The sequence below is a fragment of the Anolis sagrei genome, chromosome 8 (genome assembly GCF_037176765.1).
Source record: "Anolis sagrei isolate rAnoSag1 chromosome 8, rAnoSag1.mat, whole genome shotgun sequence".
Classification (NCBI taxonomy): Eukaryota; Metazoa; Chordata; class Lepidosauria; order Squamata; family Dactyloidae; genus Anolis; species Anolis sagrei.
Window position 1 is genome coordinate 9,398,178 of NC_090028.1, and position 14,773 is coordinate 9,412,950.

Here is a 14,773-nt window from a genome sequence, read left to right on the forward strand (position 1 = left end):
AAATTTGAATACTGGTGGGGCTGGAGAGGGGATTGATTTTGTCATTTGGGAGTTGTAGTTGCTGGGATTTATAGTTCACCTACAATCAAGGAGAATTCTGAACTCCACCACTGATGGAATTGAACCAAACTTGGCACACAGAACTCCAATGACCAACAGAAAATACTGGAAGGATTTGGTGGGCATTGACCTTAAGTTTTGGAGTTGTAGTTCACCTACAACCAGAGAGCACTGTGGACCTATACAATAATGGTTCTGGACCAAACTTGGCACAAATACTCAAAATGCCCAAATGTGAACACTGGTGGAGTTTGGGGAAAATAGATCTTGAAATTTGGAAGTTTAGTTGCTGAGATTTATAGTTCACCTACAATCAAAGAGTATTCTGAACCCCACCAACGATAGAATTGGGCTGTTAGGGATCCCTCATCTTCAGAGGAGGAAGGGGAGCAGGAAAGTGCTCAGGAATTGGAGGGAGAAGAAGAATCGGACAATGAGGGTTTGAAAGTGCCCACATTTCTAGAGAGACGAAAAGAGACAGAGCACAGACGGCATTCTGCTGGCATAGCTGCTAAAAACGCTGAACTAATTGGGAGACTCCCTAGCAACTCCTTCATGAGGAATTTAGGCCTATAAATCAGTAGCAGGAGCAGTCAGCTTATGCTGGTAACAATGAACCTGATACTGTCGTTTTCACTCCAATGGAATCTGCTTTGTGTCTGCTGCTAAAAACTTAGTTCATCATCCGTTGTCTGATGGAAGACTGATGTTTCTTTTGGGACCTTGTAAGAGACTTTAATATGTGTCTGGATTAAGACTTCCTTGTTTTCTTTTGCACTTTTCAATTGCATTTCCTTATCCTTTGTGTTAACTGAAGTAAAGCATTTTCTTTTACTTTCAACATTGTCTAAAGGCTGTTTTTGAAGGGCAACTCAGGACACGGGCCAAACTTTCTACACAGAACCCCCATGCCTTGAAGGGACTCACTGGCACTAGCCTTCCTCCAGCCTCACACGCACATACACACCACACTGCCATGTGCCGAGCATGCCTTCTCTCTCCTCCCTGCTTGGAATCTCAGAAACAGCCCTCCCCTTGGCTGAAAGGCCAACTGAGAGGCCGCCATTCACAGCAGAGGAGGGCTTTTGATGGGAGGATTTGCGTCTGTTTCCAAAAAGGAAGAGAAGGACAGGTGGAGAGATCTTCCGCATTCTCTGCCACAGGGGTCCCTAAAACCATCAGAAATAGATGTTTTTTTGATGGTCTTTGGTGACCGCTCTGAAACCACCTTGTGACCCCTACAGCAGTGGTTCTCAACCTGGGGGTCGGGACCCCTGAAGGGGTCACGAGGGGGTGTCAGAGGGGTCACCAAAGACCATCACAGACAGTAGTTTCTGTTGGTCATGGGAGTTTGGCCTAATTCTATCATTGGTGGGCTTCAGAATGCTCTTTGGTAGTAGGTGAACTATAAATCCCAGCAACTACAACTCCCAAATGTCAAGATTCTATTTCCCCCAAACTCCACCAGTGTTGACATTTGGACATATTGAGTATTCGTGTAGAGTTTGGTCCAGATCCATCATTGTTTGAGTGCACACTGACCTATGGATGTAGGTGAACTACAACTCCAAAACCAAAGGACACTGCCCACCAAACCCTTCCAGTATTTTCTGTTGGTCATGGGAGAACTGTGTGCCAAGTTTGGTTCAATTCCATCGTTGGTGGAGTTCAGAATGCTCTTTGATTGTAGGTGAACTATAAATCCCAGCAACTACAACTCCCAAATGTCAAGGTCTATTTTCCCTGAACTTCACCAGTGTTCACATTTGGGCATTTTGAATATTCGTGCCAAGTTTAATCCAGATCCATCATTGAGTCCACAGTGCTCTCTGGATGTAGGCAAACTACAACTCCAAAACTCAAGGTCAATGCCCACCAAACCCTTCCAGTATTTTCTGTTGGTCATGGTGTTGTTGGTGTAGTTCAGAATGCTCTTTGAATGTAGGTGAACTATAAATCCCAGCAACTACAACTCCCAAATGACAAAATCAATCCTCCCATCTCAGCCCCACCAGTATTCAATTTTAGGCATATTGGGTATTTGTGCCAAATTTGGTCCAGTGCATGAGAATATATCCTGCATATCAGATATTTACATAATGATTCAAAACAGTAGCAAAATTACAATTATGAAGTAGCAATGAAAATAATTTAATAGCTGGGGGTCACCACAACATGAGGAACTGTATTAAGGGGTCGCGGCATTAGGAACGTTGAGAACCACTGCCCAACAGGGTGAAGAAACTCTGGTATAGATTCTTCCATGGAGGTATCTTTTCAAAGCGAGTTAATAGAATCGCGCCTGGGGATGCACACTTGCAAAACGTCTTGCCAAGTGTGCATCCCTCCAGACAAGATCACCCAGCAGACAGCATTTTCCACCTGCCAGAGGTGTGTCCTTTGCCTGGGAAATGCACTTGCTCAACCATAGGTAGGAAGATGTCATGCATCATTCAGAAGCTCTAAGCAAATCATACAGATATCAGATTGCTAAGAGAACCTTCAGCAGAAGTGCCCTGGGCCCTTTGGTCATGTTTTCCCCAGCCATCCTTCTCCCCTGGAGCTGCTCACCGCTGGCAATGTGTAATGTCCTGTCAACACCATTTTTCAAATAGTTTCCTTCAGGAAATAGAGTTGATCTCGGCACAGCACTGTTGTTGAGACTGAAACATTACAGGCTTGTATAATGCAGTTTAAATGACTTAGATGATCTACATTAAACATATAATGATATTTCAAACTGCTATATATGGCAGTGCAGATGGGGCCTTACCCAGTACATTCAAGATTTTATCTCCCTCAGGGAGATAGGGTGGAATATAAATAAAGGTAGTCATCATTTGCCAACAACCTGAAGTATTCAGTCTTCCCAAACCTTCTCGCTCCTCTCTTATACCAAGTCATCTCACCGGAATGACCTTGGCAACTTGGAGTTCCTCCCATCCGCTCATGATTCCAAGCTTCGGATGATAGTCTGAAAAATTATAGATTCCTATAATGCAGTTTAACTGTCTTATCTCCACCAGACCTGCAGCATATCCCATCATTCAGGCTTACAAAGCGTAGGTAGAAGCATCGGCGAGCCAGCATGGCAAAACCTGCCATCATGAAACAATGATTGTTTATGGCAATGTTTCTCAACCTGAGGGTCGGGACCCTGTGGGGGTCGCGAGGGGGTGTCAGAGGGGTCGCCAAAGACCAACAGAAAACATAGTATTTTCTGTTGGTCATGGGGGTCCTGTGTGGAAAGTTTGGTCCAATTCTATTGTTGGTGGGGTTCAGAATGCTATTTCATTGTGGATGAACTATAAATCCACTTACATTTCCAGGACTCAATACTATGGAATCCTTGGAGTTGTACTTTCACAATTTTTTTTTGTCTTCCCAGCCAAAGCATGCTGGTGCTTTACCAAACTACAAATTATAGGAGCCCATAGCATTGAGCCATGGCAGTTAAAGTGGTCTCAAATTGCATTCATTCTACAGTGTTGATGTACCCTATGACTCTGGAGACCATGTAGATGCACCCTCCCTCTCAGTGTTTCACTACATGAGCCTCATAACACTGCACTAGATGAGAAGTCATGGTGTAGATGCAACCAGAGAGTTGAACAAGCCCATAAGGGTCACCTAGTCCAACCCCATGTCATGCAGAAATGTATAGCTAGACATCTTTTCCTGAAATGTCATCAATAGAACAACTCTTGGTCTATGATTGTGATCAAACTCAGCCAGCAACAGGGAGTTGTGAGAGCTCTAGGGCAAAACATCTGGAAGGGTCAAGATCCCAACCTTTTGGCCTGATCCAACATTGAAATCATGGAGGATTTTAGAAGGGTCTGACCCTGTAGGAGAGACCCTGCAGATCCACCAAAGAGGGATCGCTACAAAGAGAAGCCCAATTTAAAAGGTTTTTCCTAAGTTCCCAAAAGAAATCTCACCAAAGTTGAAGGAAGCGCCACCGAGATGATTTTACTGCAATTCAGCTGAAAAGGATTCAAAGCAGCAATATTTCGCCATGCTGAGCATAACATGTGTACAAATAAAAGCCTTTTTTAAATACAAAAACAGAGTTGTCAGGTTTGAATCTCCCATTCCCCGCCCCTCTGCCAGCTTGACGATGATTGGCTGGCACTCTACTGCTGGGAGGAGGCTTGGGCCAATCGCCGAGCACCTGAGCCAATCACTGGGCTTCTGCCACCTCGGCATCCTGACGAATCAGGAGAGAAGGCGGGACAAGGGGGAAACAATGCATTATTGCGTGGATTATGGTGATATGAAATGTCCAAGCGAGCCAGCCTTTTCTATTGTCTTTGAATGGCTGCAATAAATGTTGATGTCTGGCAAGCCTGCCATAATCCAGATTTTTCCCGTGCTGAGATATAGAAACAATGAGGGAATTTTGGCTGAAGTTTCAGTGGAGGAAGAGCTGAATGAGTAACAGATCAGGACAAAGTGTGGCTTTCCAAAGGCCTCCTTTGTCTTATTGAGATAGGATCATTAATGCCAAGCGACCTCCTCCCCTGAGGGGACCAACTCCGAGCCCCAAAGGTCACGATCCTTTGTTATTGTCCATGCAAAAAGTGTCTTTTGATAAGCATTTTTTATAACTCAGGATTTCCTTCTTTCCAGGGCCACAGAGGTTGCTTCTTATACTTTTATACATTTTTTCAATAAAGGGGAATTGGGCAAAAAGGGTCAGGAAAAGGTCAGATACATAGGGAGAAATATAGAAATCATGATATAGAAAACATACCCACTTATCCCTCCCACCAGAGTCCCATAGAAGTTCAAGAAAGTACATAAGTGTAAAGGGAGGTGGTTTCTCAGTAATAAATATGTTACCTTCTGCTATATATGAAACCTAGGGCATAAAACCTTGATTAAATGATACACACTATCTAACATGGGAAGGGTCCTTGTTGTTGTTAGTGTCTTGGCAAATTGACCAAGGCTTAATCCTTATTATCCAGTCTGGTGTCCTTGTCCTTAGCAAAACTATAAGTTACTATCTTTTATTGGGAGGGGGGGTGTCATGTTCGACTTCAACATGGCTCTCCTTATATCCCTCTACGATATTCCTTCTCCCCAGGCGACACATGCCTTGGAGGATTGCCACATTGCTCAACCTTTCATTCATTCACTGCTTGTAAACATAAGCTGAGGCAATCCATTAACGCTTGTGCAATTTTCTTTCATCCTCTCTCATATGCACCAACTATAATTAATTCCCAGTCACTGTATAATGAAGGCAATAAGAATATAATTTGATCCTGAAAGCAGAAAATTTCCTTCGCCATCGGAGCCAGAGAAACTGTTCCTCCAAAACTTGATGAACTACTTTTTTTTCCACCCTCCTCCATTGGGTTAAACATGGGAGAGGCCTCCAATACTTTTATAATGGTTCTCTAGAAGAAAGGCCTAATGTAGATGTATTCTTAGTCCTCCTTCTCTTCCTGCCCTTCTGCTCTCCATGTTGTGTCTGTATTTGGGTACCAATATTTTTTGTTAAAAAGCAAAATTCAGGAATATGTTTTTTTTTATTTATTAATTATTTAAACTTATATGCCGCCACTCCCCTGGGGCTCGGAGCGGCTTACAAGAATAGCTAAAATCTAACAAAGTTTAAAAGCAATTTAAAACAATTTAAAAACAACAGTATCAAACATTAAAAGCCTGTCGGAACAGGTATGTCTTACAGGCCCCGCGGAAAGCTGGTAAGTCCCGTAGGGCACAAACTTCAGGTGGCAGAGCATTCCAGAGTGATGGTGCCACTGCTGTGAAGGCTCTACGTCTGGTTGCCGTTAGACGCAAGGTCTTGACACTGGGGACTTCCAATAGATCTTGGTCCTCAGAACGGAGGGATCTCTGGGGTTGGTAGGGGGTGAGACGATCCCTCAGATACATTGGCCCCAGACCATGCAAGGCCTTAAAGGTGAGTACCATCACTTTGAAAGTGATCCGGTGCTCAATTGGTAACCAATGCAGCTGTAGTAAGATTGGTGTTATGTGGCATCTCATCGGAATTCCCGCAAAAAGCCGAGCAGCTGCGTTTTGTACCAACTTGAGCTTCCGAATCACCGACAGAGGGAGGCCAATGTAGAGGGCGTTACAGTAGTCCAGTCTTCAGATGACCGTGGCCTGGATCACCGTAGCTAGGTCGTCCCTGGACAGGGAGGGGGCCAGCCGTCTAGCCTGCCGCAGGTGAAAGAAGGCGGTTCTGCTCACGGCGGAGACCTGGGCCTCCATTGTCAGCAGAGGGTCCAAAAGGACTCCCAGACTCTTTACCAATGATGACGGGCATAACGCCTCGCCATCCAGGGTGGGCAGATGGATGTCCCCACTGCCCGGTCCACCCAGCCATAGGATCTCCGTCTTTGCTGGATTCACCCTCAACCTGCTGGCACTCAGCCATCCAGTCACGGCCTCAATGAGGCACTGATGGAAACAATCGGGTACAGAGTCCGGTTGGCCTTCCATCTTCAGCACCAGCTGAGTGTCATCGGCATACTGATAACACTCAAGCCCAAAACCTCGAACCAGCTGAGCAAGTGGTCGCATATAGATGTTAAACAACAGAGGGCAGAGAATGGCCCCCTGAGGAACCCCACAAGAGAGAGGGGACCTCTCAGAGACCAGGCCTCCCCTCTCCACTCGCTGTCCACGGTTGTGAAGAAAGGAGGACAGCCAGTTTAAAGCTGTCCCCCTGATTCCAGCAACAGCAAGGCGGTGGGTCAAGAGATTGTGGTCGACTGTGTCAAATGCTGCTGTGAGATCCAATAGCACGAGCAGCGCTGACCCGCCCTGGTCAATGTTGAATGTATTAACAACCTTAGATATGCAGATGACACTACTTTGATGGCCAAAAGCAAGGAGGAGCTGAGGAGCCTCCTAATCAAGGTGAAAGAAGAAAGCGCAAAAGCTGGGCTGCAGTTAAACATAAAAAAAAAGATTATGGGAACAAGAATGATTGACAACTGGGAAATAGAGGGAGAAAACGTGGAGGCAGAGACAGACTTTGTATTTCTAAGTGCAAAGATTACTGCAGATGCAGACTGCAGCCAGGAAATCAGGAGATGCTTACTTCTTAGGAGGAGAGCAAGGACCAATCTCGATAAAATAGTGAAGAGTAGAGACATCACACTGGCAACAACGATCCGCATAGTCAAAGCAATAGTATTCCCCATAGTCACCTACGGATGTGAGAGCTGGACCATAGGGAAGGCTGAACGAAGGAAGAGAGACGCTTTTGAACTGTGGTGTTGGAGGAAAGTTCTGAGAGTGCCTTGGACTGCGAGAAGATCCAACCAGTCCATACTTCAAGAAATAAAGCCCAACCGCTCATTGGAGAAAAGAATAGTAGAGTCCAAGATGAAGTACTTTGGCCACATCATGAGAAGAAAGGAAAGCTTAGAGAAGAGAATGATGCTGGGGAAAATGGAAGGAAAAAGGAAGAGGGGCTGACCAAGGGCAAGATGGATGGATGGTGTCCTTGAAGTGACTGGCTTGACCTTGAAGGAGCTGGGGGTGATGACGGCTGACAGGGAGCTCTGGCGTAGGCTGGTCCATGAAGTCACGAAGAGTTGGAAACGACTGAACGAATGAACAACAAAATTAATTTTGGGTGCATGTACACTGTTAAACTGTTGTCAAACCACAAAGTGCTACCTTGGAAAGTGTATCTAGATTGGTGTTTCTCAACCTGGGGTTTGGGACCCCTAGGGGGTCACGAGGGGGTTTCTGAGGTATCACCAAAGATCATCAGAAAACATATATTTCTGATGGTCTTAGGAACCTCTTGGGCAGAGAAGGCTGAAGATCTCTCTGCCTCTCCTTCTCTTCCATTTTGGAAACAGATGGTGAATTCTAGACCAAAAGCCTTCCTCCGCTATGATGGACTGGCCTCTCAGTCAAGGGGAGGGCTGTTTTTGAGGCTCCAAGCAGGGAGGGGAGAGCAGGCGTGCTTAGCGCATGGCAGTACAGTGTGCATGTGTGGGTGACTGAGAGCGTGCGAGGTGGGAGGGAGGCTTGTGCCAGTGAGTCTCTTATGCCAGTGAGTCTGTGTTGGAAGTTTGGCCCAACTCTATCGTTGGTGGGGTTCAGAATGCTCTTTGGTTGTTGGTGAACTATAAATCCCAGCAACTATAACTCCCAAATGTCAAAGTCTATTTTCCCCAAACTCCACCAGTGTTTGCATTTGGACATATTGAGTATTCGTGCCAAGTTTGGTCCAGATCGATCATTGTTTGAGTCCACAATACTCTCTGGATGTAGGTGAACTACAACTCTAAAACCCAAGGTCAATGCCCACCAAACCCTTTCAGTACTTTCTGTTAGTCATGGCAGTTCTATGTGCCAAGTTTGGTTCAATTCCATCCTTGGTGGAGTTCGGAATGCTCTTTGATTGTAGGTTAACTATAAATCTCAACAACTACAACTCCCAAATGACAAAATCAACCCCCTCCCCCAATTCCACCAGTACTCAGATTTGGGCGTATCGGGTATTCATCTGACATTCTGGCATCCCGTTTATGCTTTATAAGCGTGACGCTCCTGTAGTTGCATCCAAAATCTCATGGCCTGGAATAGTCTTGGCAACCCTAAAAGATGTATATTGCTCTTCCCAACTGAATTTCATCAAAGGCTCCCCGGTTTTGGCTTGCTTCCTTTCACCAGATCCTTCTGGACCATGCAAAGTGGATTCAAGATTAAATCTGCCAGTCACATCCTGGCGCCGGCGAGATGTTTGATCATCACCCCATTTTGCAATCGCAGCAGTCTCCTTGCCAGGAGATCATCCTGGAGGCTCTCTGTTTCGAAAAGATGCCTCACTGTGGGATGGAAATGAGTGCTGGATTTCTGGAGAAAGTAAATAGGTTGGGTGAGATATCATCAACTTGGATGTAAACATGTTATAGCGTACATCTACATTATATAATTAACTAGCCATCCCCTGCCAGGCGTTGCTGTGGCCCATTCTAGTGATCTGGAAAATAGAGTAATGAGAATGTGTTGGTTTCTGATATATGTAATTTCTTTATGCTTGTGGGTAAACAGTATTTCTTGTTGTTTCTTTGTCAGTGTTGATGTGGAAAGTGTCTGGTTTGCCTACTCTGGAACATGCAACATATCATTGTCCTTATCATAGAATCATAGAATCAAAGAGTTGGAAGAGTCCCCATGGGCCATCCAGTCCAACCCCCTGCCAAGAAGCAGGAATATTGCATTCAAATCACCCCTGACAGATGGCCATCCAGCTTCTGTTTAAAAGCTTCCTGTTCTCCGAGAACTCTCAAAGATGATTGCCAATGGTTCCGAAATGACTTCCACTAGTTCCTTCAATACTCTTGGGTGTAGTTGATCTGGTCCTGGGGACTTGAACTCATTTAGAGCGGCCAGGTATTCCTGGACGATTGTTTCCCAATTTGGGGTTGGATGTCCTCTAATCCCTCATCCACTCCATCTTGCTGAGGTTGAAGATGACTTTCTTTTTGTGAGAAGACCAAAGCAAAGAAGGTATTAAGTAGTTCTGCCTTTTCCCTATCCCCTGTCAGCATTGCCCCATCTTCTCCTCGAAGAGGCCCTATCGCCTCCTTGTTTTTCCTTTTTCTACTGACATAAGAAAAGAATCCCTTTTTATTGTTTTTAATGTCCCTGGCAAGTCTGAGCTCGTTTTGTGCTTTAGCCCTGCAGACCTTTTCCCTACAGGTGTTGGCTATTTGTTTGAATTCTTCTTTGGTGATTTCTCCCTTTTTCCACTTCTTGTGCATGTCTCTTTTGTGTTTTAGCACAGTTAGAAGTTCTTTGGACATCCATTCTGGCTTCTTTGCACTTGTCCTGTTTCTCTCTCTTTGTTGGCACAGTTTGCAATTGCGCCTTGAGTATTTCACTCTTGAGAAATTCCCATCTGTAACTCCTTTGTCTTTTAGTAACTGTGTCTATGGAATGCTGCTCAGTGTTTCCTTCATTTTTCGGAAATCAGCTCTCCTTCTTTAGGGATCCCTTTCACATCTATGATACTATATCTGTCATATACATATATGTGTCTGCGTGTGTGTGAAATATATCTATTTATATCTCTTGCTGGATGGCTCTTTGTCAAGAGGGCTTTGATTATGTTTTCTTCCCTGGTGAAGGGAGTTGGACTTGATGGCTTTGGAATTGTAGCTTTGCAAGGTCCTTAGCCTGCTCCGCCAAAGAGTTCCGCCGGTTCATCATCAAACTACAGCTCCCAGAATTCCAAAGCATTGAGCCAGGGAAGTTAAAATGGTATCAAACTGCATAAATTCTACAATGTAAATGCATCCCTTTCAGGCTCAAGACACTCAGCACAGAGATTCTGTTGTTCTTTTGAATGGCCAGCAGATGGCAGTAATCCCCAACGTATAGCATAGACTCCATTTTTTTTAAAAAAAGAAAAACTTTCAAAACTTTTTTGCAAGCAGCCTGTATAGGGCAGTGATTTGAGCTTTGGAGTGGGCAAGAAATAATAATAATAATAATAATAATAATAATAATAATAATAATAATAATAATAATAATACCAGACCCTGGTATCTTATGTGTGATACAATACAACAGCCAGCAGAGTGTCTGCTGTGGACTCATCTTGTTGTGTTTCAAATTAGTATTATTACTAGCTGTCCCTTGCCACGCGTTGCTGTGGCCCAGTCTGGTGATCTGGAAAATAAAATAATGAGAAAGTGTTGGCTTCTAATATATGTAATTCCTTTATGCTTGTGAGTAAACAGTATTTCTTGTTGTGTCTTTGTCAGTGTTGATGTGGAGAGTGTCTGGCTTGCCTACTCTGGAATATGCAACATATCATAGTCCTTCTTTAAGGGTCTCTTTCAAATCTATGATACTATATCTGTGTGTGTGAGATATATCTATCTATCTATATTTATGGCTGGATGGCTCTCTGTCAGGAGAGCTCTGATTACATGTTCTTGCCCTGGTGAAGAGAGTTGGACTGGATGGTCTTAAGTATTTTGTGTTGGTCATGGGGCTTCTGTGTGGGAAGTTTGCCCCATTTCCGTTGTTTGTGGGTTTCAGAATGCTCTTTAATTGTAGTGAACTATAAATCCCAGTAACTACAAATCCCAAATGTCAAGGTCTATTTCCTCCAAACTCCATCTGTGTTCATATTTGGGCATATGGAATATTTGTGTCAAGGTTGGTCCAGATCCATCATTGTTTGAGTCCACAGTGCTCCCTGGATGTAGGTGAACGACAACTTCCAAGCTCAAGGTCAATGCCCACCAAACCCTTCCGGTGTGTTCTGTTGGTCATGGAAGTCCTATATGCCATGTTTGGTTCAATTCCATCTTTAGTGGAGTTCAGAATGCTCTTTGATTGTAGGTGAACTATAAATCCCAGCAACTGCAACTCCCAAATGTCAAGGTCTATTTCTCTTAAACTCCATCTGTGTTCATATTTGGGCATATGGAACATTCGTGCCAAGTTTGGTCCAGATCCATCGTTGTTTGAGTCCACAGTGCTCTCTGGATGTGGGTGAACTGTAATTCCCAAACTCAAGGTCAATGTCCACCAAACCCTTCCAGTGTTTTCTGTTGGTCATGGGGGGTTCTGTGTGGGAAGTTTGGCCCAATTTCATCATTGGTGGAGTTCAGAATGCTCTTTGATTGCAGGTAAACTATAAATCCCAGCAACGACAATTCCCAAATGACAAAATCATTTTTTTTAGTGGAGGACATACATTGGGTTGTTAGGTGTCTTGTGTCCAAATTTGGCGTCAATTCCCCCAGTGGTTTTTGAGTTCTGATGGTATTGCAAACGAACATTACATTTTTATTTATATAGATTATTATTATTATTAATATCCTGCCACAATCTCCCCGAAGGGACTCAGGGCAGCTGACACGGCACTCCAGGGTGCACATATAATATATAACAGGTAAAAATGGTACAAGTCACTTAAAATTATAATGTCATGGTGTGCTCGGTGTGTTAAGTGTAAGATACAGGATGTACAGCATAAAATGTTACCGTCAGATGCCACTGATTCCTTATCATTTGCTCCTAGCAAGCTCTGTCTCAAGAGGCCCAAGTGAACAAGTTCATGCTATAATTCCAACCCCATTTTTGTGTATTTTCAAGTTTTGCACAAAGTAGAAAGCCTGTGCTCAGCGGAAAGAAACTAGGAAGTGAAACCGTCCACTCCAGACACATGCTGCATTATGTGGTCATGTTATCTTTCAGTCTGATGGGCAGCCAGGAACTCAAAGCAGTGCCAAAAGTTCGGAGCTGTAAAGGAGAAGGAAAGTGGCTCAGATCAAAATGAACCCTTCTGAAGAAAGCCGTGATCGCTTGTCTTTGACGGCAGCCAGGATTTTGGTTTGCGTGGTTCTGACTGTGGCGTTTGCCATCGGCATTCCCGGGAACTCCTTCGTTGTCTGGACCATTTGTAGACGAATGAAGCAACAGCCGTCGACGGTGGTGCTCATCCTACATCTTGCCATCGCCGACCTTTTGGTCCTCGCAACCATGCCAATCTGGATTTATTCCTTTGCCCACAGTTGGGTCTTCAACGTTGTGACGTGCAAAGCTCTGGTGTTTGTTGTCTACTGCAGCATGTATGCCAGCATTTTCCTGATCACGGCTCTGAGCATTGAACGGTTCACGGCGGTCTTTTACCCCTTCGCTGTCCGATGGTGGAAGAAGAAGGCCGTCACCTTCCTGGTAGTGTCCGGCATTTGGTTCCTCTCCATTGCTTTTGGAGCCACCATCATCCCCTTCCAGGAGACGGACGAGACAGATATAGGCCTCCAATGTGCAGCTCGTAGGTATGACTCAAATGCTCAAGAGGTTGCCTGTCTCTTGATAGAGACCACCATGGGTTTCCTCATCCCTTTCACCGTAATTATCATCTGCTATGTCTCCATCAGTCGGAGAATTGGTCGAATGGTTTGTCCATCCAAGAGGAGATCCACAAAGCTCATCGCTTCGGTGGTGGCCGCTTTTGGCCTCTGTTGGCTTCCTCACCACATCTTTAACCTGATGAGCGTTGCATCCGTTCTGATGGAGGATTCCCATCCAGAAATGTCGGGCTCTCTGGATAAGACAGTTGCCGTCGGTGTCTACATCGCTGGCTCCATTACCTTTGTTAGCAGCTGCATCAACCCTCTCCTTTATGCCTTCGCAGCCAGGAACTTCCGCAGCAGCGTCAGGTTCGTGAAGTTATCCAGACTCTTCGAGCAAATGGGCCCTTTGGCCAAACTGGAATCGGTCAAAGAAGCACCATCGCCAAATGGGAAAGAGGAGACTTTGACAACCATGGAGATGATCTGATGAAAGGGGTGGGAGGAAATGAGATTTGGTCTCCTCTGTACCAACCTTCACAGTTGGATTAAATTTACCATTGTATCGTAAAGTCCTATGAGATTTACCAAGTTGGCCTTTTTCATGCCAACATTAGCAACCATGTGAGATTGACCAAGTTGCATTGTAACTTTTAAACTTATTGCTTTTATTCAAAGTGCTGGTTGTAACCTAGAAAGTCATCTATGGCTCAAATCCAGGATATGTGAAGGTCCTTACAGTGATCCCTCACTTATCGCGGGTGTTACATTCCAGGACCACCCGTGATAAGTGAAATTCCACAAAGTAAGGGCACCCCCTCACCTTCCCTCCCCGCCTTCCTTCCCTTCCTCCTCCTCATCGCCACCTGGGCACCTTGCCACCGCTTGGGTCCCGCGACGCCTCTTCAATCATGGGGCCTGTCATTTATCATGTTCTGCAGTTGATGGTGGTTGGTGGTGGCAGGCCTAGCTGTTGGTGATGGAAGGATTAATGTAAATCTTAGTTCTAAAGGGTTTAGTAATCTGAAAGTAAGAGTTCATGATGAAAGCAATTAAGGGTGGAGGTATGCAAGAGATAGGTTGCAGCTGGGTGTTTATGGATATAAGGAGCGAGCCTTGGAACTGATCTTCAGGAGAAAAATATTTGTGTTATTTTGGTGGTAGATGCTGCTGGTTTTCCCCCAGGTTTGTTGGATTTTGGGTAACCTGACCTATCTCCTGTAATCTTGGAACCCTGGAACCTTGAACATCTGGACTGTCTTTTGACTATGGTGTAGACTCTTGATCCCTGGACTTTGTTTATTGAACTCTCGGCGTTTGACCACTGGACTGGACCCTTTGACTATGGTGTAGCATTTGCTATCAGTTTCTGTTTATTATGTCACTGAATGCTATCTTTATGTTTTATGTTTTGGACTATTGAAAGAGCCAGAAAGTAAGTGCTGTTTTAATTAAATGGTTTAACACAAACTGGGTGTTTGTTGGATTCACCTCTGCTGGAATAACAGCAGAGCCCTGGCATCATGACACCAAGCAGCAGCAAGAGGCCCAGACAGTGACAAGGAGAGGGAAGAGGAAAATAACGAGAGTGAGGGGGCAGCTCTTCTTCCCTCCTCAACCTCCTTATCTTCCTCTTCCTCCTCCTCATCGCCACCTGGGCCTCTTGCCACCACTTGGGACCCACAACACCTCCTCAATCACGGGGTCCAAGTGGCAGCAAGAGGCCCAGATGGTGATGTGGAGGAGGAAGAGGAAGGAAAGGAGGCTGAGGGGGTGGCTCTTCTTCCCTCCTCGACCTCCTTACCTTCCTCTTCCTCCTTCTCATCGCCACCTGGGCCTCTTGCCACCGCTTGGGGCCCACAACACCTCCTCAATTACGGAGCCCAAGCGGC

General features: G+C 45.0%; 1 protein-coding gene across 1 annotated transcript; it reads left to right on the forward strand.

Moving 5' to 3' along the window:
* The first annotated feature begins 12,301 nt into the window (after positions 1–12,301).
* LOC132783072 (leukotriene B4 receptor 1-like) lies at positions 12,302–14,439 on the forward strand. The gene has a single exon (XM_060788136.2). The coding sequence runs from the start codon at positions 12,361–12,363 to the stop codon at positions 13,369–13,371; it is 1,011 nt and encodes a 336-aa protein (XP_060644119.2). The 5' UTR covers positions 12,302–12,360; the 3' UTR covers positions 13,372–14,439.
* Positions 14,440–14,773: the final 334 nt, after the last annotated feature.

Coding starts and splice junctions, on each gene's coding strand:
- LOC132783072 (XM_060788136.2), top strand. CDS start 12,361: ATGAACCCTTCTGAAGAAAGCCGTGATCGCTTGTCTTTGACGGCAGCC.